At 48.9% G+C, this 22,915-nt stretch overlaps 5 protein-coding genes across 17 annotated transcripts in view; 1 reads left to right on the plus strand and 4 right to left on the minus strand.

Moving 5' to 3' along the window:
- LOC129133239 (ubiquitin-associated protein 2) overlaps positions 1–22,915 on the plus strand; it is a 284,552-nt gene that overhangs the window by 61,743 nt on the left and 199,894 nt on the right. For 11 of the 13 annotated variants that reach the window (XM_077172311.1, XM_077172310.1, XM_077172315.1 and 8 more), the window contains 6 exons: positions 959–998; positions 3,505–3,688; positions 6,184–6,250; positions 6,906–7,101; positions 8,351–8,442; positions 9,346–9,396. In XM_077172311.1, the coding sequence (XP_077028426.1) occupies positions 959–998; positions 3,505–3,688; positions 6,184–6,250; positions 6,906–7,101; positions 8,351–8,442; positions 9,346–9,396 (630 nt within the window). The remainder of the gene's footprint in view (positions 1–958; positions 999–3,504; positions 3,689–6,183; positions 6,251–6,905; positions 7,102–8,350; positions 8,443–9,345; positions 9,397–22,915) is intronic. The other 2 variants (XM_077172314.1, XM_077172316.1) reach the window with 1 other exon arrangement.
- LOC143692054 (interferon-like) lies at positions 11,813–12,385 on the minus strand. Its single transcript, XM_077171570.1, has one exon. The coding sequence runs from the start codon at positions 12,383–12,385 to the stop codon at positions 11,813–11,815; it is 573 nt and encodes a 190-aa protein (XP_077027685.1).
- On the minus strand, positions 14,784–15,747 carry LOC143692065 (interferon-like). The gene is made up of 2 exons (XM_077171601.1): positions 15,537–15,747; positions 14,784–15,340 (listed from the first exon to the last, which is right to left on the minus strand). Exons 1-2 carry the CDS (start codon positions 15,745–15,747, stop codon positions 14,784–14,786), a joined length of 768 nt encoding a protein of 255 aa, XP_077027716.1.
- On the minus strand, positions 17,756–18,328 carry LOC143692103 (interferon-like). The gene has a single exon (XM_077171663.1). It carries the CDS (start codon positions 18,326–18,328, stop codon positions 17,756–17,758), a length of 573 nt encoding a protein of 190 aa, XP_077027778.1.
- Positions 20,738–21,310, minus strand: LOC143692153 (interferon-like). Its single transcript, XM_077171721.1, has one exon. The coding sequence runs from the start codon at positions 21,308–21,310 to the stop codon at positions 20,738–20,740; it is 573 nt and encodes a 190-aa protein (XP_077027836.1).

Here is a 22,915-nt window from a genome sequence, read left to right on the forward strand (position 1 = left end):
TTTCTTTTGACCTTTTTTTTTAGTAACGCTTAAAATTCTACTTGAGTTTTCTTCCCTGAAGCTAAGGAACTGTCTCTGTATGTAAAAATTAGTTATGGTATTTTGCCATAACTAATAACTTGATGGTTTCTCTACAAATGTATTTTATTTACTAAATTTACATGGCATCTAGCAAATGGATCCAAATTTTTTCTTGGCCCCTCCAGTATTTCATTTCTGTTATATTTAAACACCAGTGGGAATTAGTTTCATGTGTTATTTTAATAAACATAAGCAGAGGTCTAATATAGGACGAAGAATCTCTTGGGAGATTCAAACACACCTGCTGTCTTTGTATATAGAATGTAGGTTTATTTTAAAACAACTGAGTTTATTGAATGTTTTAGGAACTTGTGAGAGTTTGTAAGTTTATTTACTTCTGGCCTTTGTTATGTGTTGGCTCAGTCACACTTGTCTTCTGCACTAGCTCGTATGTACTGGTGAGGATCAAGCATAGACTATCCACTTCTGTACTCCAGCGTTATCCAAAAAACAACTGGTGCTTCTCAAGTCTTATCTTTCAATGGAAAAAAATTGGCGTCTCTGTGTAACTTGGATAGTTAAAATTGTGAGTTACATTAGATCAAAAGCACAACCATTTCCTATATGTTAATGCAATTCCTTCTTTCATATTGGTGTGAACCTGAAGTTTATGTTATATACAGTACATGGGAAGGTTTGCTGCTGATGGGTGTATTCTGGGCAGTGTATGGGTTTCTCTATGTTGAGGACACCTTGCACTTGAGACAACTTTATGATGTAGTTTTTTTAAAGGCAGTAAAAATTTAATTTTCTGCCTTGTTGTTCAATTTAGTATGAATATAGAATTTTGCATGAAGCATGTTCAATGTGTGATTCAGTCTGAGCATTTAATATACTTCTAAGATGATTTGTTAATTCATTTCTTCTTTGTTTACAGAATGGGCACAGCGGTGTTAGGACACAGGCAACACTTGACAGTAAGTTTTCAAAGCTTGGTTGAGCACAGGACTTTCTGTTCGTTCCTTGCTGTGCACACAAGCGTATCAGTGACATTGGGTTTAAGGCTTTATATTGTTCTCCATGACTAATTTATGGCTGACCCATTTGACTTTATTTGTGCTTGCATAAAATGCTGCTTGTTTCTTGACTACAATTGAAATATAAAGGCAGGTCTATTAAATCTACAAACCTAAATTAGAATTAGAGAAGCTGCTTTGCTGTTGGCTTTCCTTTTGAATTTACCTGTCAGAAATCATTTAATATAAAATAAAAATGCAAAATTAGAAATAAATATGAAAATTTTTAGCCGTTCTTCCAGTTCTGAGTTGGGAAGCTGCAAATAGCATTTAGCTGTAGTGAAAGGAAGTCACGTTCTTTGAGTGCACCTCTCACTAGGTATAATTCTATCTCTGCCCTGTTAGAAGCCTGTGGGAATAAAGGTGAGAAACACATTCCCTCTTGAGAGTTTCTTACTTCCTTGCAAACAATACTTCAGTATTGACTGTGGTATAAGTGTTAGTTTCTTCATCTTGGCCTGTTTCTAATGTAGCATGGACCTGTACCAGGCCTGCAGCTCTCTACTTAGAGTTAAAATAATTAAGGTGTAGTGATCTTTGTGCTGCTCCATGAAGTTTTCAAGGCAGCAGTGTGAATTAAAATCTTTTGGAATTCCAACACCTCAATTTTAGGTCTAACCTCTTCTTAAACATCTCTTCAGGTAGGCCATTAGTGGACTGTGTTTTGTTAGTACCAAGTTGAATTTAAAGGAGCAGGAGTGTATACGCTCCAAGTATACAAAGACAGTTTTTCAACACAAGAACTTTTCTAGTGTTGTGTACAGAGTTAATAAACAGTTTATGAAATTCACTACAGAACCTGTCCTTTTTCTACAGAAAACAAAGAACTGAGTGTTCCTAATACTTTTGATTTCTGTAAAGGCATTACTAGTCTCTTTTCCTGTGCTAGTTCTCCTTTGAGAGCATTTCTGTTTTCTTCTTCCATTGAGTCTATTTTATGCATCCAAATGATTTTGAAGTTGTCTTAACTTTTATAAGTACTTTCTCCTTTCTGTATGTGCTATAATATTCTTAGTTGTTCCTCTCTTTTCTTTGCTGTTCTTTAATATCCAGATCTCGAGCTTCCTAAATCCTTAATTCAAAGTAGGACTGATGTGTTTTACTCCTGACCATCCTACTTGTCTCCTGGTTTTCTTTGTTTTGCACATTGCATTCAGTCATCTTGTAGGGGATCTTAAGATGGTGACTCTGTTCCTTGTGTTGAGGGAATCCAGCCCTTAATATATTGGGATTTTTAAATGTTATTTACTCCTTTTTTATATGAGTTTTACCAGGAATTATTAGATGATATAGTTACTGCCTTCATAACCATGTTTGTTACTTGGATTTCCTTCTCTTAGAGGCCATACTTATTACCAAGGCCAGGACCTTTTAATTCCTCTTTCTATTGCAACCCAACAACCTGACCTTGGTCATTTAGCTAGGAAATCAAATCCATAAAGTGAACAAACTCTAATAAAAAACTTCCAAGTGTGTATTTGATTTTTGTTTGATGACCAATCTAAAAGTGTCTTCACATACATTACAAGTTAGTGATGATCCACTGGGTAGTGCTCCCTGATGTGGTATGGGAATGTGGCCCAGCAGAAGGTAGGGCTCAACCCTTTTCTGAGTTTTATTGGTGAGTGACTGTCTCTAATTCTTTGTTATTTTTTGTAGGAGTAGAAATGAGTGAAACAGCTGAGAATCATGTTGGGCCATAGAATTTTTAGGCCTCTTATTACAGTATAGCAATCCTATAAACAAGGTTTTATCTGTGTAGCCTAAAAAGTGTAAGATAAAACCTAACACTTTTTATTATCTAAATAAAGCGAGTCAATATTTGACAGCTCCTTAGCCATAAAAAATACTTAATGCTGTGCTCAATTCTGGCCTTTCATTGTAGCTTTTTTCATTCTACTGCAGTACACTTTTGACAGAATATACCAAAGGGATAAGCTATCTACCCCTGTTACTCCAGCAATCTCAGTCTCCATCCCCAACAGTGCTGTGTAGGTCTGAGTGAAGAAGCAGAGCTGTAGGTGAAACTAGATTTCTACAGTGCCTTGAAAGGGCAGAAATTATTTGTGTTTGCTGAACCAAAAGCAAGGAATTTTAGAATGACTTGTGAGTATAAATTAGTAATCCAGATAGTGGCAGGTGAAGTGCAGAAGACAGTTGTTTACTACATGTGTAGCAGTGATAATTGTAAATTTATTGTAAGTAGAGAGTTTAAAGGGGAAAAAAATGGTAGTTCATTTGTGTTTGAATTTTCCTTCATAGCCAAATTGCTCAATATGGTTACCAGTTCTTAATGGTCAGATTTTTGCAGACCAAGGGATGAATGCTACTGTGTTCCTGCCATCTGGGCTGGGATGTCAAGTATGCTAGAATTTTAATTTGAATGCCTCTTTTTAACTTGTTGCAGCTATTTCATCAGTTGCAGCACCTAAGACAGAGCCTTCTCCCTCGCTACCTTCAGCTGGTTCTCTGCCCAGTGTGGTGTCTACCACGGCCTCACTTCTGCCTTCAGCATCACAGCACGTGGCAGCATTGCCCAGCTTGCCTCAGTCCAGCGATCTGGCCAGCAGCTCACTCTCCCAGCTGAGCAGGTACAGTAGAGTTGTGGTAAACTGAGGGGGTCTGTTTTTAGGATAGGACAGGTGTAAGGGTGGTTCCATATGGGGCTGGCAAGCATCAGGGGTCCCTTTTCTTATGTGAACCAGAATTAGGAGAGAGATTCAGAGGAGAACAGAAGGCAGCCCTGGGCTCCCTTCTAATGGCAGAGCAGCTGCTGCCCTCACGCTTTCATGATACATATGCAACTTTGTGTTTCAAGAGGTTTGCTTCAGTCATGCTAGCTAAATCAGCTAAATTGATTCCCCCAGTTTACTTTTCCTACTTTGTGCCTGCTGTTTTTGATCAGTGTTATATATTTGAAACTATTCTTTAACAGTTTACTACGTGGCCAATTTGAAATAACGTAGTCTTATTTGTATTTCTTAAAATTAAAACCTAGAAATAATTTCACAGGGAAACTGTGTGTATTTTCTTTTTCTAAGATATTTCCTTAAGATATTTCAAAATATCGGTTTGATGTTCCTGGAAGTGCATCTAGCACAATTCAGCTGATTTGCACTGTATCTCTGTTTTTCTGAATGCCTGTTACATCCTCAGTCATGTTGATGCCTTAGGATTTTAGCTTTTATATTTTCCATTTATTTGTAATCCTGCAGTTCTTTAGTGTATAACTCTAAACTCCATATAGAGTATTAACTAGTGTCTTCACATTTTGGTTAGTCAAAACAATTCCTCTCTAGGTCTGGGATTCAAGGATATCTTACTGTCTCAGGCCCTGGAAAGTATAAAGAAAAATGAGGTGGTGGGGAGTAAACATGGGGTAAATTACTTCATTACCTGAAGCTGTAATTGAAAGATTAACTGCCAATATGCAAATGGCCCAAACTTACAAAAGTGTGAGAACTCATGACTGGTCATCCATGTCTGTGTGTAGCCCCTGCGGAGGCTTCATCTGCTCTTAATGTACCTGAAGGCCCTTCAATAAATATAATCACTTTTTATTCTCTTAATTTTGTCTGACCTCTGGTTTTAAAGAAGCCCAGAAAAGACATCAGGGTGGCAATCCTTAAGCTGTATTGATTGAGTTACATTTTTGATACTTACTTTGTACTATATTTGTTAGTACAAGAAACTGATTTGGGATATCAGGGAGTTTTTTTTTTCCTGTTTCACAGCTAGGACATAGTGTATTTTTTTAACGCTCTAGTATTTTTTTGTTGGACAAAATAGTAAATATGTCAAACAAGAGCAATTCCCTTTACATTGGTCACATTTCCCCACAATGATTTGTTGACAAGCTGTATAAACGGATGGAAATCAGGTGGGGGTCAATGCTGTTGGACAGATACAAAGTTTCAGCCATCCTGAGGATGCCTGAAATCCAAAATGTGTCTGACTTGGTAGAGCTGCTGGCTGTCGTCTGTGTCTGCCATAAGTCAGATGGTGAAAAAGAGCTGGGAAGAGTGAGTGAGGGAGTGGTGTAAAACTCTTACTTTTCCCTTGCTGAAGTGATGTTGTTCCAATTCCTGCAGAAGGGGGACAGTTTTGAAAGTTAATCTATGAAACTGTGAAAGCTTATGCTGGGCCTGTACCTTGAAGAGCTACCAGAAGTGTTTGCCCTTAAATTAGGTCATGTAATGAAGCTGTCAACTTTGGTATGAAAACTGTGTTTTCTTGTGGCTATTTCCATAGCACTAAACTAATTTTGTTGCTAGGATCTCTTCGTATTTAGTAATGAGGGTTTTTTTTGAGCACTAATCTATACACGTTTTATATCTTCATTTGGTTACCTTTGTCTGTATTGGTTCAGTTTATTGCATACTATATACAGTAGGTTTGCATTTTTATATAAGGTATAACTTGTCAGTTTAAATGTTCAGATGCCAGTTTCAGTCACCATTCAGGGAAACATTTGAAGATCTCTGGTTGAATTATGGGGCAAGTACCCTGCAGTTCTAATTGGTTGAGTTAATGTTAAGCAATTCAAAATGTGAGAAACAACACAGTGAGTCAAACCAAAGCACTGCCTCACTTTAAACCTGTCCCCCATGGTAAGCAGCAGCAGAGAAAGAATGAGAAACCAGGCTTGTGCTTGTGTGAACCTTGTTTTGATTTTGGACTTCATGTGTCATGGAGTCATAGCTATTTGATTCCTGAAGCAACTATAGTTTTTCTAAAGATACTGTAAATTGGAAAATACAAATGAATGGTATTTTAGGTGTTTCTTGTTAATAATAATAATAATGAGTCTGTACTTGATTTTTTCACTAGAAGGTAGTAGGGTACTAATTAAAGGAAAAAGTGCCTGTAGAGGTGCCTGTATTCATACAGACACATATACATTTCTCTCTGTGTGTGTATATGTATACACACACTCTTACATGTAATTTTTTCTTTAACTACTCTGTTACTGTAGGTGTACACACACCTAGAATTCTAATTCTTTAATTAATGGCCTGCTGCATATTTGTATTTGTTAAAAGTGAAAATTAAAGAATTTTATAAATTCTTTACAATTTCCTTCCAGCTCCCTTTCCAATCATCAGACCAGCCTCTCTCCTGCCTCAGTGTTGTCTTCAGGCACGTCACATGTGGTAAGTCCTGTTAGTATTGAAACAGGTGCTTGGCAAATAGTCAGTTTATTTCGTAAAGTTGGATGTGTCTCAGAACCCCAAGACCCATAAGTATAGCCTTACTTCAGGGAAGAAGAATTGTCAGCCCTCTAGTGGGGGAAAAGGGATTACCACTTGTATTTGTACTAGATCAGGAATTATTATGACAGAGCCTTGCCAGTCGCACAGCTGAGGGAAATTGTCGTGCCAGCTAAGGGGGATGAAATAAAAAAAATTGCTTCTAACTAGTTTATTACAAAACAAAACAAAAACAAACTTCAAAGTGGCAATCTGAAATGTGGACTATTAGCAGTCTGCCCTGGAGAGGTTTGCTGACAAAATGCAGGTGACAGAATGATACATGTTACGTTTAAGTTACTGTATTATAGTTTTGTGATGGTATGGCAATTTGAGTTTAGCTCTCATACAATAATTTTCTTTAAATCACTAAAGCATCATAAGCATGCAACTTAGTTGCTTGCTTGGTACATAGGTAATGCATATCTTTTGCATGTGCTGCTGTTACTTTAGAAGTTTTTGTTGTTGTTTTTTTTTTTTTATTTTTCCCTTTTTCCCAGCATCTTCCACTGTGGTTTATTTGCTCTGTGATCCTCATTCTTTTTGTCTCCTTTTCTAGCACACTAGTATTGAGAACACAACTTCGCTCCAGCCCTCAACAACCTTTTCAACTGCTTCAACCTCAGCCACTAGCACCACCTCCTCGGTTGTCAGCATGGCAAGCAGTATGAACACTACAAACAGCCTTGGCCTGAGTGTTACCAGTGTGTCTATACCAGCTGCTACCACACGGGCAGCTCCCTTAGTGTCTTCAGGTTGGCAATATTGACAGATCACGTGGATAGACAGAGGATTTCAGTCAGCAGGGCTGTCAGTTGAGCATCTCACCTGCCATAACAACGCTAAGAAGTCCACATTGTTCACTGACATTTCCAGCATGCTGTATTTGCTGGCTTCTGAAATAAAGTTGCCTGGTTTTATGTATTTGAAATATTTGTTAGGGTGTTATGTGGCATTTATATAGCACATTCCATTCCCAAAGAGCTTTATAAATACACACCAGAGCAGTTCTGACTTAGGAAGTCTTGGGCTAGAAAATTCACCCAGTTTGTATTCCAAGCTGTGATCAGCTCCTGACTATGAGTTCACATAAGCTTTAGTTTCAGGCTGTTCTGTGACTTGAATTCATTTGGCAGTATCAAAATATACTGCAGTGGCCTCATTATAATGTGTCACATCCCTACTACCACTTCCACAGAAAGGAAAGAAATGTCTGGGTCATTGCACAGCAAAATAGCACTTTAGAAGGAGGGTCCATGGAGAAGGAGGCCTGGAAGGCTTCTTGCACTGAAGTGGAAGTGATGCTAAATTCTCTTTCTTCTCTGATGATCCTGAACTGCTAAAAGGAAATCTTATAGAGAGAAGTGAGTGATGTATTACTAAGGATCAAGCTTAGTTACAGAGGTATTTTTCATTTCTATAGCTCGTAAATGAAGTGTCTTATGACTGGCCAAAGTGCATTGTTCTTTTACTGTTCTGCTTCCTAGCACTGCTTCATGAAGGCAACTGAAACCATTTCAGTCTTCTCTTTGCTATTCCTAGCTGTAGTAAGTCACCCACAGAAAGCATGCTGGCAACATTTAGTGCTTTCCAGTCTGTTGCTGGTGATAAAGGGAATGCATTTACAGAGCAGGAAATGAAAGAAGAGAATTTGCTCTCTCAGATTGAGAACAATTTCTAAATTTGCCTTCAGTAGAGAAGCTCTGTAATCTTGTAATCCTTGTATTCTTGTAATTCTTGTAATCCTCTTGGACAAACTAAATGACAAATTCAGGCTATTCTATGATAGGACTGTTTTCAGGCTAAAGTAGCCTGTACTTTCCTTCCCTTGAGGCATGGTTAAACTCTTCAGGCTATTTTGAGCATATTCATCAAACAGCACAAAATCTCCTCTTTATAATCTAAGATGGTGCAGCTGCCACAACTTGTGAGCTGTCTTGTCTCAATGCTGAAGCCTTTTCTTTTCTAAAGGCTTGTTAAAGTGTCTGTATTTTGATTCTACAGGCAAAGCACCCCCAAACCTGCCCCAAGGTGTACCACCCTTGTTGCATAACCAGTATATTGTGGGACCTGGAGGACTTCTGCCTGCCTACCCAGTAAGCAGTTTCATTGTTTCTCTTTGATTTCTTAGCCCTTGGCGCAAGTGGGCCCTCCAGACCTGCTACTGTCTATGCCAAGTCATTTCTGGTGGCACATGTTACTCCTGGAATTCTTGTTTCAAATGCTAAAGAACATCTGAAATATGTTCAGTAGAGGCTTACTGTTGATTGTAAACTGCAGAGCTTTTGCTACAGACCTGATCTGGCTGCTGTTGAAGCTAAACATGGGTGTGGCTGTGGTTTTCAGTGTTAACAGGTTTTAGGCCCTTTGAATAAATTAAGGCTTCTTTAGGTTTGTGTTACTGAAATGGATTTGCCATAGGAGTGGCTGAAATGTGCAATGGACACATGTGCCTGTCTGTCATGATTTGAAAGACTGCACATAGCTTTTTGATGTCTGACCAGCATCAACGTATTTTTCGTTATCTGCTTTTTGAATCCAAACCTTTATATCAGTAACTTTTCTGTATCAAACTGAATGTGAGGAGATACCCAGGAGGTTGTGTTGTGGTCAAGTCATCAACTCTTTAATCTTAATGCTCTTTGAAGTAATGATTACAGCAAAGAGGGCTGTTGTTCTTACTCCCAAATCTGAATGCAAGGTAGATTTTTCATAAGTTCAGGAATGATGTGTCTGTGAAAACTGTATTGAAGATGGGACAGTCAAACTCTCCTCAGAGGACATTGTCACCAGGAAACAACATCAGAGTGACAAGCCTTTTAAACTTCAGTTCTACTCTCCTTGAAATGCTGCAGTGCCCCCTTGATAGCACAATGCAACATACGGCTGTAGACCTTTAACACAGACTGGGCTTAAGTCAAACTCAGCTCAAAGCCCCAAACTGATCAGCATCAGAAAAAAAGTGTTATAATGATGTTGTATTTTTATCTGTCTTTAAGCAGATTTATGGTTATGATGATCTCCAGATGCTTCAATCCAGACTGCCAATGGTAAGTACATGACTTACTTAATTTTAAAGAAGTTGTCTTCACTGTTGATCATTTGTGCCACATAAATTGATTAATTGAATGGTGGTTAAGAGATTTTCCTTGTGTTCTGTATTCTTTTTTTTGAAATTTATACAAGGATTGTGTAAATTGATACAGAGCAACTGTTGCATCATGCATTTGTCCAGCTGCAAAATCTCTAAATAGACGCAAGTGTGCTCTGTGCTCCTGAGTGGAGAAATGTCTAATTTTTGTAGCAGCATTATGACATTTTGTCTAATCTAGTTGAAGTCCTAAGTGTTTGTTTTACTAAGAGGTCAGGTTGAACATCAAGTACACAGGTTGGTAGCCAGTAGGTGTAGCTGAGATTTTGGATGTGGTCATAGGTATAGATCTTTGCATATGCATCATGGCAACAAATGCAGGTTAGCTGCAGGAGGGAGAGTGTACAAAGTTTTTTTCCTTATCTGGATCTAGAATATGAATGGCATATGAGACAGGCTGATAGATTGAAAAAGGGCCTCAGTCTAGATTGCAAAATGAAAAAGAATTTTCCTATCAGAAATGTAGGGTAAGGAACTTGGAGAGAAAGTTTGGTAGTAGGTAGCTGAGAACAGTTACATACTAGAGTGATGCGGTATATCTGTAGAGGCAGAAATGGAGCAGTGAGGAGTGATCTGAGAAGACTGGATGAATGCCATAATGTAAGGCCCAAATAAGTACCAGGTATTCCATGTAGAGCTTGGAGCAGCCAGAATCAGATAGTTTAAAGGTGAGTACCAGGGATGACTCAAACAAAGCCCTGTCATACCGCAGACCCTGAATTTAAAAAACTCCAAAGATGAGCATGTGAATAAAGACTTTTACCAGAGAAAGTTGTGGTACTTGAAGAACAGTCAACTGAAATGCATGGGATTATCATTGTGGCAACAAGATGCAAAATATTTGAAGTAGCAGGACCAGGAGACACGTATTATAATGTGTTAACAGTATATAGATGCCTGGTGACCACCAAGGTGCTCTATCACTCCCCACCTCATTTAGTCCAGGGAGAAAATACATCCTGAAAGGCATGTGGGGTGAGATAAGTTCAGGAAGAAATTACTTGCTGGTTGCAGTAATGGGCAAAAGAGGCTTGACTTGGGAAAATTAGTTTAACATGTTAGCAGTCAAATCAGGGCAGTTAGCAAGTAGATAATGAAATAAAACCAAATGTACAGAACATCTTCCCTTCACCTCTCATATTTTCGTGGACTTAGTTTCACTCATGATTTTCTCTACCTTCATCTCCCAGGTGGGATAGGAGAATGGGGAATGGGACTGGCTTCTGTGCGATCACACTTGTGCACCTTCCTCCTCACACTCTTCCCTATTCCCATTTTGGTTCCGCAGTTCTCCAAAACCTCAACACAAGTCCTAAAAACTTTTAGGTTGAAAGAGGCAATCTACTTGCAAGCAGCTCTGACATGGGAAGAGAAACCTTCTCCTAGACCACGTTGCACAAAGCCCCATTCAGTCTGGCTTTGAACTCTTCCAGAGATGTGGTAATCTAGCCAGCTCTAGGACTTGTTCATAATCCTCATAGTAAAGGATTTCTCCCTAATGCCTGATACAAAAATACTCTCTTTTAGTTTAGAGACATCCTCTATAGACCACTGCTTGTCACTGCAAATGCTGTTCAAAATTCAGTTTCCTTCTTTTTTGTAAGGTCCATTGAAGTGTTAAAAGGCTACAGTAAGGACTGCCTGTACCCTTCTCCAGTCTAACACCTGTCATATATCTTCATAGCAGAAGTGCTCTGATGCTCTGTTAGTGTTTGTGGCCCTCTAGTGGAACTTCTCCAGTAAGTCCGTGCCTTCCTTGTCGTGAGGCTTTCAGATACAATAATCGAGAAGGGAGTTGCAAACTACTGAGGAAAGGAAGGCTAAGACATAAGACTGATGATAGTATCTAACACATAGTGATGTTTCTCCAAAGATATTGATGCAAGATGCTGTTGGGCAGGTGCCAGCGAGCAGAGATGGGTATGTTTAGAGTCAAACATGGAGCACAGCTTTGAGTGGTGTTGGGCGGAGATGGCTTTCCCCTGGCGCAAAGAGTGCTTGCAGTGCTCGAGAGAGGAGAGGCAGTGGCAAGTGTTTTGTTATAAGTCTTTATTTGGACTGGCATAAATAAGTGAAGAGGTAGAAAAAATAAATACGTGAATAAATAGAGAAATGAAATAAATAAGTCAATAAATAAGTGGAGAAGGTCTTTTGTCCATATCAGTATGAGCAGCGGAATCGCTGGAGACGCAGCGGTTGAAGGCTGCGGGTGCCGTGCGGTTGTTGCGGGCCTGTGTGCGGTCCCAGGTGAGAGGAGGCGTGGGGTTGGAGGTGGGTTTGGGGCGTCGGTGTGGCTGGGCGGGTGGGCGTTGGCGCTAGCGGCGCATGGCGCGTGTGAGGTTGTGGAGGTGCAGTAGAGAGGCACGAGCTTCGAGGCGGACGTGGTCCCAGGCGCAGGCGCTGTGGTTGTGGGCGTGCAGGAAGAGGTGGATGTCCCTGAAGTACTTGTTGATGGCGAGCAGCGGGTTGCGTGGTCCTTTGAAGGGCGTGGCGTTGTCGGGGAGGCATTGCTCCAGGTGGTGGATGTGGTGCTGCAGCTTGTTGAGGAGGTGGTTGCGAGCCTGGCCGGGCCAGTGCTGGCGGGTGCTGTTGGAGCTGAGGGTGTGGAAGAGGTGCTGCAGGATGCGCAGGGCGGTGGCGGCGGCTTGGTGGGGCTGCAGGTTGTGGTGGATCAGGCTGGCGGGGAAGAAGGGCGGCTCTGGCAGGTGGCAGGGCTGCGTGTGGCCGACAGCCATGTCCTGGAGGAGGCGGAGAGCGTCGCCGGGGAAGGTGTCCTCGTGTGTCCAGAGGTGTTGGCAGGCCAGGGTGCCGGCCAGAGCGGTGAGGAGGAGCAGGAGGGCCGGGGCGGCGTGCGGCAGGCGTGGCTGTGTGGCTGTGGGCGCAAGCATGGTGAGTCTCTGTGGGTGCTGTTGGGTGCTGTTGGGCAGGAGGAGCCTGGTGAGGCTGGCTGGTGTTGCTGGTGGCTGTGCTTGGGGTGGCTCCGGGTGCGCGGCTTTGTATGCGAGGCAGCTTTCCCTTCATCGCTTTCCGATTGTCCGCAGTTTCTGCCTGTACTTTCCAGTCTGTACTGGTGGCTGTGTAGGTTTTGGGGAAGTGTTTGGTCGGGGTGTCCGTGGTTGGGGATTGTGGTGGCAGCGGCGTGCCGGCCTTGCGAAAGCTGTGTCTCGGAGGCGTCATTGTCAGGTGTGGCGGAGTGGGCTCTTGGCTGTTGCCCTTCACCTGCCGGGCCAGCTGCGCGGTCCGTGCTGTGCTGCTGAGTCTCTCTTTGTGGCCAAGCATGCTTTCCACCCGCAAAGCCCTGCTGGTGGCTGTGGTGACTTTTCCTTTCACTTGGTGGCTTGCCTTTATTTTCATCTTAGCCGCTGTTTTCCTTTTGTGGTTGCAAGGCATGTGCGGTGATGTCAGTGGGCGGGGGCTGGCGTTTCCCCTGCTGGGGTCAATGCCCAGAGGCAGTGGCAGTGTTCAAGGGGCTGTGTGTGCACGTGGGCCTTGGAGGCCTGAGTGTGTCCTTGCACAGAGGCAGGGGCTCCAGCTGCTGTGTTTGGGAGGAGCCATCAACGAGGTAGGCAAGGAAGGCTCAGTGAGGAAGGCGGCGCAAGGGAGGGGCTTTGCTCTTCCTGTCGTGCTTGCTCCGCTGGCTGTGGCCCTGGAGCAAGGGTCCGGTTTGGAGATGTGTGGCCCAGTTGATGAGGCAGCCGCAGGGCCAAAGAGGACTGTCCCCCGTGAAAGCAATGGGGTTGTGTTTTGGGATTGCCAGAGCCCTCGCCTGCAAGAGCGTGTCCTGTTCAGGGCTCGTTGGTCCGTGCGAGGTGTGGCGTCCTTGGAGGGGATGGCTCTGAAGAGGCACGGGGGTCTAGAGGACATCACGTGGGAGCAAGAGGGCAGGGGCTGGGCTTCTGTGGCTGGAGTAGCGAAGGTTTGCCAGCAGTTTCAGATGCCTTTCCAAAAGCGCAGAAAAGCTGGGGATCGCTGAGGAGGAATGTGGGCTGTGCAGAGATGTGCAAGGGGACGATTGCCATGGCCTCGTGGAGAAATGGTTGGATGGTTGCTAGGAGCACAGCATGGGCTTTGAAGGTTGGAGACTTTTGGGGCAAAGAGGCTGTGGAGGGGAGCGGATGTTTGTAGCCTTGTGCGTCAGCGATCTCCAGGCATGCCGCTGAAGTCGCGCGTGGCAGGTGCTGGGAGCCCCGCCTGAAGAATGGAGATCCCCAGGCCACTGTAGGGCAGGGTCAACTTTGAGACCATGTTAGCAACTTGAACTTAGTGTCTGAGTGCATGGCACGTGAAGAGGTTAATGCCTGAGTCGTGAGGGAACTTTCAGATGGAGTTGCTAGGCCGCAGTGCATCGTTTTTGAAAGCTGGTGTCTGTCAGTCCAAATGCCCAAGAAGGGGTAGAAGGGAAGTATAAGCCCCGTTTTTAGAAAGGGAAAAGGAGAAGAGTGTGGGAAGTACGGAGCATTCAGGCTGAGCTGTGTGTGAGGCAAGAAGATGAGGCTGCTTCTCCGGGAGACTATGTTAAGGCCAATGGAAAAGCAAGAGGTGATTGGGAACAGGGAGCATGGCATTCCAAAGTGCAAAATCACCATTCCTGGCAGTTTTGGTGCTGTTCTATGCTTAGGGCTCCACAGCAGTGGTGGAGAGGGGCAAGGAAAGGGACCTGGTGTGCCTGGCTTTGTGCAAAGTGCTTGACGGTGTCCCGCATGACGTCGTTGTCTGTGAGTCAGAGGGCCATGGATTGGATGGATGGAGCAAGGTGTGGATAAAGCAGATGAGGTGCAGCGGTGCTCTTGAGCAGCCTTTGGGTGTTTTTCTTTTTGTGCTTCCATGGTGTTGGCCAAAGGCTGGCAGTGCTTTTGCACAGGGGCTGCTGCTTGGGCAGGCGGCGTTGAGAAGAGGGGTCGGGGGCTGTTTGCAGCAGGGCTTGGAGTAGGCGTTGGGCGGAGATGGCTTTCCCCTGGCGCAAAGAGTGCTTGCAGTGCTCGAGAGAGGAGAGGCAGTGGCAAGTGTTTTGTCATAAGTCTTTATTTGGACTGGCATAAATAAGTGAAGAGGTAGAAAAATAAATACGTGAATAAATAGAGAAATGAAATAAATAAGTCAATAAATAAGTGGAGAAGGTCTTTTGTCCATATCAGTATGAGCAGCGGAATCGCTGGAGACGCAGCGGTTGAAGGCTGCGGGTGCCGTGCGGTTGTTGCGGGCCTGTGTGCGGTCCCAGGTGAGAGGAGGCGTGGGGTTGGAGGTGGGTTTGGGGCGTCGGTGTGGCTGGGCGGGTGGGCGTTGGCGCTAGCGGCGCATGGCGCGTGTGACGTTGTGGAGGTGCAGTAGAGAGGCACGAGCTTCGAGGCGGACGTGGTCCCAGGCGCAGGCGCTGTGGTTGTGGGCGTGCAGGAAGAGGTGGATGTCCCTGAAGTACTTGTTGATGGCGAGCAGCGGGTTGCGTGGTCCTTTGAAGGGCGTGGCGTTGTCGGGGAGGCATTGCTCCAGGTGGTGGATGTGGTGCTGCAGCTTGTTGAGGAGGTGGTTGCGAGCCTGGCCGGGCCAGTGCTGGCGGGTGCTGTTGGAGCTGAGGGTGTGGAAGAGGTGCTGCAGGATGCGCAGGGCGGTGGCGGCGGCTTGGTGGGGCTGCAGGTTGTGGTGGATCAGGCTGGCGGGGAAGAAGGGCGGCTCTGGCAGGTGGCAGGGCTGCGTGTGGCCGACAGCCATGTCCTGGAGGAGGCGGAGAGCGTCGCCGGGGAAGGTGTCCTCGTGTGTCCAGAGGTGTTGGCAGGCCAGGGTGCCGGCCAGAGCGGTGAGGAGGAGCAGGAGGGCCGGGGCGGCGTGCGGCAGGCGTGGCTGTGTGGCTGTGGGCGCAAGCATGGTGAGTCTCTGTGGGTGCTGTTGGGTGCTGTTGGGCAGGAGGAGCCTGGTGAGGCTGGCTGGTGTTGCTGGTGGCTGTGCTTGGGGTGGCTCCGGGTGCGCGGCTTTGTATGCGAGGCAGCTTTCCCTTCATCGCTTTCCGATTGTCCGCAGTTTCTGCCTGTACTTTCCAGTCTGTACTGGTGGCTGTGTAGGTTTTGGGGAAGTGTTTGGTCGGGGTGTCCGTGGTTGGGGATTGTGGTGGCAGCGGCGTGCCGGCCTTGCGAAAGCTGTGTCTCGGAGGCGTCGTTGTCAGGTGTGGCGGAGTGGGCTCTTGGCTGTTGCCCTTCACCTGCCGGGCCAGCTGCGCAGTCCGTGCTGTGCTGCTGAGTCTCTCTTTGTGGCCAAGCATGCTTTCCACCCGCAAAGCCCTGCTGGTGGCTGTGGTGACTTTTCCTTTCACTTGGTGGCTTGCCTTTATTTTCATCTTAGCCGCTGTTTTCCTTTTGTGGTTGCAAGGCATGTGCGGTGATGTCAGTGGGCGGGGGCTGGCGTTTCCCCTGCTGGGGTCAATGCCCAGAGGCAGTGGCAGTGTTCAAGGGGCTGTGTGTGCACGTGGGCCTTGGAGGCCTGAGTGTGTCCTTGCACAGAGGCAGGGGCTCCAGCTGCTGTGTTTGGGAGGAGCCATCAACGAGGTAGGCAAGGAAGGCTCAGTGAGGAAGGCGGCGCAAGGGAGGGGCTTTGCTCTTCCTGTCGTGCTTGCTCCGCTGGCTGTGGCCCTGGAGCAAGGGTCCGGTTTGGAGATGTGTGGCCCAGTTGATGAGGCAGCCGCAGGGCCAAAGAGGACTGTCCCCCGTGAAAGCAATGGGGTTGTGTTTTGGGATTGCCAGAGCCCTCGCCTGCAAGAGCGTGTCCTGTTCAGGGCTCGTTGGTCCGTGCGAGGTGTGGCGTCCTTGGAGGGGATGGCTCTGAAGAGGCACGGGGGTCTAGAGGACATCACGTGGGAGCAAGAGGGCAGGGGCTGGGCTTCTGTGGCTGGAGTAGCGAAGGTTTGCCAGCAGTTTCAGATGCCTTTCCAAAAGCGCAGAAAAGCTGGGGATCGCTGAGGAGGAATGTGGGCTGTGCAGAGATGTGCAAGGGGACGATTGCCATGGCCTCGTGGAGAAATGGTTGGATGGTTGCTAGGAGCACAGCATGGGCTTTGAAGGTTGGAGACTTTTGGGGCAAAGAGGCTGTGGAGGGGAGCGGATGTTTGTAGCCTTGTGCGTCAGCGATCTCCAGGCATGCCGCTGAAGTCGCGCGTGGCAGGTGCTGGGAGCCCCGCCTGAAGAATGGAGATCCCCAGGCCACTGTAGGGCAGGGTCAACTTTGAGACCATGTTAGCAACTTGAACTTAGTGTCTGAGTGCATGGCACGTGAAGAGGTTAATGCCTGAGTCGTGAGGGAACTTTCAGATGGAGTTGCTAGGCCGCAGTGCATCGTTTTTGAAAGCTGGTGTCTGTCAGTCCAAATGCCCAAGAAGGGGTAGAAGGGAAGTATAAGCCCCGTTTTTAGAAAGGGAAAAGGAGAAGAGTGTGGGAAGTACGGAGCATTCAGGCTGAGCTGTGTGTGAGGCAAGAAGATGAGGCTGCTTCTCCGGGAGACTATGTTAAGGCCAATGGAAAAGCAAGAGGTGATTGGGAACAGGGAGCATGGCATTCCAAAGTGCAAAATCACCATTCCTGGCAGTTTTGGTGCTGTTCTATGCTTAGGGCTCCACAGCAGTGGTGGAGAGGGGCAAGGAAAGGGACCTGGTGTGCCTGGCTTTGTGCAAAGTGCTTGACGGTGTCCCGCATGACGTCGTTGTCTGTGAGTCAGAGGGCGATGGATTGGATGGATGGCGCAAGGTGTGGATAAAGCAGATGAGGTGCAGCGGTGCTCTTGAGCAGCCTTTGGGTGTTTTTCTTTTTGTGCTTCCATGGTGTTGGCCAAAGGCTGGCAGTGCTTTTGCACAGGGGCTGCTGCTTGGGCAGGCGGCGTTGAGAAGAGGGGTCGGGGGCTGTTTGCAGCAGGGCTTGGAGTAGGCGTTGGGCGGAGATGGCTTTCCCCTGGCGCAAAGAGTGCTTGCAGTGCTCGAGAGAGGAGAGGCAGTGGCAAGTGTTTTGTCATAAGTCTTTATTTGGACTGGCATAAATAAGTGAAGAGGTAGAAAAAATAAATACGTGAATAAATAGAGAAATGAAATAAATAAGTCAATAAATAAGTGGAGAAGGTCTTTTGTCCATATCAGTATGAGCAGCGGAATCGCTGGAGACGCAGCGGTTGAAGGCTGCGGGTGCCGTGCGGTTGTTGCGGGCCTGTGTGCGGTCCCAGGTGAGAGGAGGCGTGGGGTTGGAGGTGGGTTTGGGGCGTCGGTGTGGCTGGGCGGGTGGGCGTTGGCGCTAGCGGCGCATGGCGCGTGTGAGGTTGTGGAGGTGCAGTAGAGAGGCACGAGCTTCGAGGCGGACGTGGTCCCAGGCGCAGGCGCTGTGGTTGTGGGCGTGCAGGAAGAGGTGGATGTCCCTGAAGTACTTGTTGATGGCGAGCAGCGGGTTGCGTGGTCCTTTGAAGGGCGTGGCGTTGTCGGGGAGGCATTGCTCCAGGTGGTGGATGTGGTGCTGCAGCTTGTTGAGGAGGTGGTTGCGAGCCTGGCCGGGCCAGTGCTGGCGGGTGCTGTTGGAGCTGAGGGTGTGGAAGAGGTGCTGCAGGATGCGCAGGGCGGTGGCGGCGGCTTGGTGGGGCTGCAGGTTGTGGTGGATCAGGCTGGCGGGGAAGAAGGGCGGCTCTGGCAGGTGGCAGGGCTGCGTGTGGCCGACAGCCATGTCCTGGAGGAGGCGGAGAGCGTCGCCGGGGAAGGTGTCCTCGTGTGTCCAGAGGTGTTGGCAGGCCAGGGTGCCGGCCAGAGCGGTGAGGAGGAGCAGGAGGGCCGGGGCGGCGTGCGGCAGGCGTGGCTGTGTGGCTGTGGGCGCAAGCATGGTGAGTCTCTGTGGGTGCTGTTGGGTGCTGTTGGGCAGGAGGAGCCTGGTGAGGCTGGCTGGTGCTGCTGGTGGCTGTGCTTGGGGTGGCTCCGGGTGCGCGGCTTTGTATGCGAGGCCGCTTTCCCTTCATCGCTTTCCGATTGTCCGCAGTTTCTGCCTGTACTTTCCAGTCTGTACTGGTGGCTGTGTAGGTTTTGGGGAAGTGTTTGGTCGGGGTGTCCGTGGTCGGGGATTGTGGTGGCAGCGGCGTGCCGGCCTTGCGAAAGCTGTGTCTCGGAGGCGTCGTTGTCAGGTGTGGCGGAGTGGGCTCTTGGCTGTTGCCCTTCACCTGCCGGGCCAGCTGCGCGGTCCGTGCTGTGCTGCTGAGTCTCTCTTTGTGGCCAAGCATGCTTTCCACCCGCAAAGCCCTGCTGGTGGCTGTGGTGACTTTTCCTTTCACTTGGTGGCTTGCCTTTATTTTCATCTTAGCCGCTGTTTTCCTTTTGTGGTTGCAAGGCATGTGCGGTGATGTCAGTGGGCGGGGGCTGGCGTTTCCCCTGCTGGGGTCAATGCCCAGAGGCAGTGGCAGTGTTCAAGGGGCTGTGTGTGCACGTGGGCCTTGGAGGCCTGAGTGTGTCCTTGCACAGAGGCAGGGGCTCCAGCTGCTGTGTTTGGGAGGAGCCATCAACGAGGCAGGTGAGGAAGGCGGCGCAAGGGAGGGGCTTTGCTCTTCCTGTCGTGCTTGCTCCGCTGGCTGTGGCCCTGGAGCAAGGGTCCGGTTTGGAGATGCGTGGCCCAGTGGATGAGGCAGCCGCAGGGCCAAAGAGGACTGTCCCCCGTGAAAGCAATGGGGTTGTGTTTTGGGATTGCCAGAGCCCTCGCCTGCAAGAGCGTGTCCTGTTCAGGGCTCGTTGGTCCGTGCGAGGTGTGGCGTCCTTGGAGGGGATGGCTCTGAAGAGGCACGGGGGTCTAGAGGACATCACGTGGGAGCAAGAGGGCAGGGGCTGGGCTTCTGTGGCTGGAGTAGCGAAGGTTTGCCAGCAGTTTCAGATGCCTTTCCAAAAGCGCAGAAAAGCTGGGGATCGCTGAGGAGGAATGTGGGCTGTGCAGAGATGTGCAAGGGGACGATTGCCATGGCCTCGTGGAGAAATGGTTGGATGGTTGCTAGGAGCACAGCATGGGCTTTGAAGGTTGGAGACTTTTGGGGCAAAGAGGCTGTGGAGGGGAGCGGATGTTTGTAGCCTTGTGCGTCAGCGATCTCCAGGCATGCCGCTGAAGTCGCGCGTGGCAAGTGCTGGGAGCCCCGCCTGAAGAATGGAGATCCCCAGGCCACTGTAGGGCCGGGTCAACTTTGAGACCATGTTAGCAACTTGAACTTAGTGTCCGAGTGCATGGCACGTGAAGAGGTTAATGCCTGAGTCGTGAGGGAACTTTCAGATGGAGTTGCTAGGCCGCAGTGCATCGTTTTTGAAAGCTGGTGTCTGTCAGTCCAAATGCCCAAGAAGCGGTAGAAGGGAAGTATAAGCCCCGTTTTTAGAAAGGGAAAAGGAGAAGAGTGTGGGAAGTACGGAGCATTCAGGCTGAGCTGTGTGTGAGGCAAGAAGATGAGGCTGCTTCTCCGGGAGACTATGTTAAGGCCAATGGAAAAGCAAGAGGTGATTGGGAACAGGGAGCATGGCATTCCAAAGTGCAAAATCACCATTCCTGGCAGTTTTGGTGCTGTTCTATGCTTAGGGCTCCACAGCAGTGGTGGAGAGGGGCAAGGAAAGGGACCTGGTGTGCCTGGCTTTGTGCAAAGTGCTTGACGGTGTCCCGCATGACGTCGTTGTCTGTGAGTCAGAGGGCCATGGATTGGATGGATGGATGGATGGATGGAGCAAGGTGTGGATAAAGCAGATGAGGTGCAGCGGTGCTCTTGAGCAGCCTTTGGGTGTTTTTCTTTTTGTGCTTCCATGGTGTTGGCCAAAGGCTGGCAGTGCTTTTGCACAGGGGCTGCTGCTTGGGCAGGCGGCGTTGAGAAGAGGGGTCGGGGGCTGTTTGCAGCAGGGCTTGGAGTAGGCGTTGGGCGGAGATGGCTTTCCCCTGGCGCAAAGAGTGCTTGCAGTGCTCGAGAGAGGAGAGGCAGTGGCAAGTGTTTTGTCATAAGTCTTTATTTGGACTGGCATAAATAAGTGAAGAGGTAGAAAAAATAAATACGTGAATAAATAGAGAAATGAAATAAATAAGTCAATAAATAAGTCAATAAATAAGTGGAGAAGGTCTTTTGTCCATATCAGTATGAGCAGCGGAATCGCTGGAGACGCAGCGGTTGAAGGCTGCGGGTGCCGTGCGGTTGTTGCGGGCCTGTGTGCGGTCCCAGGTGAGAGGAGGCGTGGGGTTGGAGGTGGGTTTGGGGCGTCGGTGTGGCTGGGCGGGTGGGCGTTGGCGCTAGCGGCGCATGGCGCGTGTGAGGTTGTGGAGGTGCAGTAGAGAGGCACGAGCTTCGAGGCGGACGTGGTCCCAGGCGCAGGCGCTGTGGTTGTGGGCGTGCAGGAAGAGGTGGATGTCCCTGAAGTACTTGTTGATGGCGAGCAGCGGGTTGCGTGGTCCTTTGAAGGGCGTGGCGTTGTCGGGGAGGCATTGCTCCAGGTGGTGGATGTGGTGCTGCAGCTTGTTGAGGAGGTGGTTGCGAGCCTGGCCGGGCCAGTGCTGGCGGGTGCTGTTGGAGCTGAGGGTGTGGAAGAGGTGCTGCAGGATGCGCAGGGCGGTGGCGGCGGCTTGGTGGGGCTGCAGGTTGTGGTGGATCAGGCTGGCGGGGAAGAAGGGCGGCTCTGGCAGGTGGCAGGGCTGCGTGTGGCCGACAGCCATGTCCTGGAGGAGGCGGAGAGCGTCGCCGGGGAAGGTGTCCTCGTGTGTCCAGAGGTGTTGGCAGGCCAGGGTGCCGGCCAGAGCGGTGAGGAGGAGCAGGAGGGCCGGGGCGGCGTGCGGCAGGCGTGGCTGTGTGGCTGTGGGCGCAAGCATGGTGAGTCTCTGTGGGTGCTGTTGGGTGCTGTTGGGCAGGAGGAGCCTGGTGAGGCTGGCTGGTGCTGCTGGTGGCTGTGCTTGGGGTGGCTCCGGGTGCGCGGCTTTGTATGCGAGGCCGCTTTCCCTTCATCGCTTTCCGATTGTCCGCAGTTTCTGCCTGTACTTTCCAGTCTGTACTGGTGGCTGTGTAGGTTTTGGGGAAGTGTTTGGTCGGGGTGTCCGTGGTCGGGGATTGTGGTGGCAGCGGCGTGCCGGCCTTGCGAAAGCTGTGTCTCGGAGGCGTCGTTGTCAGGTGTGGCGGAGTGGGCTCTTGGCTGTTGCCCTTCACCTGCCGGGCCAGCTGCGCGGTCCGTGCTGTGCTGCTGAGTCTCTCTTTGTGGCCAAGCATGCTTTCCACCCGCAAAGCCCTGCTGGTGGCTGTGGTGACTTTTCCTTTCACTTGGTGGCTTGCCTTTATTTTCATCTTAGCCGCTGTTTTCCTTTTGTGGTTGCAAGGCATGTGCGGTGATGTCAGTGGGCGGGGGCTGGCGTTTCCCCTGCTGGGGTCAATGCCCAGAGGCAGTGGCAGTGTTCAAGGGGCTGTGTGTGCACGTGGGCCTTGGAGGCCTGAGTGTGTCCTTGCACAGAGGCAGGGGCTCCAGCTGCTGTGTTTGGGAGGAGCCATCAACGAGGCAGGTGAGGAAGGCGGCGCAAGGGAGGGGCTTTGCTCTTCCTGTCGTGCTTGCTCCGCTGGCTGTGGCCCTGGAGCAAGGGTCCGGTTTGGAGATGCGTGGCCCAGTGGATGAGGCAGCCGCAGGGCCAAAGAGGACTGTCCCCCGTGAAAGCAATGGGGTTGTGTTTTGGGATTGCCAGAGCCCTCGCCTGCAAGAGCGTGTCCTGTTCAGGGCTCGTTGGTCCGTGCGAGGTGTGGCGTCCTTGGAGGGGATGGCTCTGAAGAGGCACGGGGGTCTAGAGGACATCACGTGGGAGCAAGAGGGCAGGGGCTGGGCTTCTGTGGCTGGAGTAGCGAAGGTTTGCCAGCAGTTTCAGATGCCTTTCCAAAAGCGCAGAAAAGCTGGGGATCGCTGAGGAGGAATGTGGGCTGTGCAGAGATGTGCAAGGGGACGATTGCCATGGCCTCGTGGAGAAATGGTTGGATGGTTGCTAGGAGCACAGCATGGGCTTTGAAGGTTGGAGACTTTTGGGGCAAAGAGGCTGTGGAGGGGAGCGGATGTTTGTAGCCTTGTGCGTCAGCGATCTCCAGGCATGCCGCTGAAGTCGCGCGTGGCAAGTGCTGGGAGCCCCGCCTGAAGAATGGAGATCCCCAGGCCACTGTAGGGCCGGGTCAACTTTGAGACCATGTTAGCAACTTGAACTTAGTGTCCGAGTGCATGGCACGTGAAGAGGTTAATGCCTGAGTCGTGAGGGAACTTTCAGATGGAGTTGCTAGGCCGCAGTGCATCGTTTTTGAAAGCTGGTGTCTGTCAGTCCAAATGCCCAAGAAGCGGTAGAAGGGAAGTATAAGCCCCGTTTTTAGAAAGGGAAAAGGAGAAGAGTGTGGGAAGTACGGAGCATTCAGGCTGAGCTGTGTGTGAGGCAAGAAGATGAGGCTGCTTCTCCGGG

The sequence above is a fragment of the Agelaius phoeniceus genome, chromosome Z (assembly GCF_051311805.1).
Source record: "Agelaius phoeniceus isolate bAgePho1 chromosome Z, bAgePho1.hap1, whole genome shotgun sequence".
NCBI lineage: Eukaryota > Metazoa > Chordata > Aves > Passeriformes > Icteridae > Agelaius > Agelaius phoeniceus.

What these genes read in the sequence shown, in the direction of transcription:
- LOC143692103 (XM_077171663.1), bottom strand. Translation starts at nt 18,328, where the DNA reads ATGCTTGCGCCCACAGCCACACAGCCACGCCTGCCGCACGCCGCCCCG.
- LOC143692054 (XM_077171570.1), bottom strand. Translation starts at nt 12,385, where the DNA reads ATGCTTGCGCCCACAGCCACACAGCCACGCCTGCCGCACGCCGCCCCG.
- LOC143692065 (XM_077171601.1), bottom strand. Translation starts at nt 15,747, where the DNA reads ATGCTTGGCCACAAAGAGAGACTCAGCAGCACAGCACGGACTGCGCAG. An exon ending in CAAAACCTACACAGCCACCA is followed by an intron (nt 15,341 to 15,536) that starts GTACAGACTGGA and finishes TTGCGCCCACAG; the next exon opens with CCACACAGCCACGCCTGCCG.
- LOC143692153 (XM_077171721.1), bottom strand. Translation starts at nt 21,310, where the DNA reads ATGCTTGCGCCCACAGCCACACAGCCACGCCTGCCGCACGCCGCCCCG.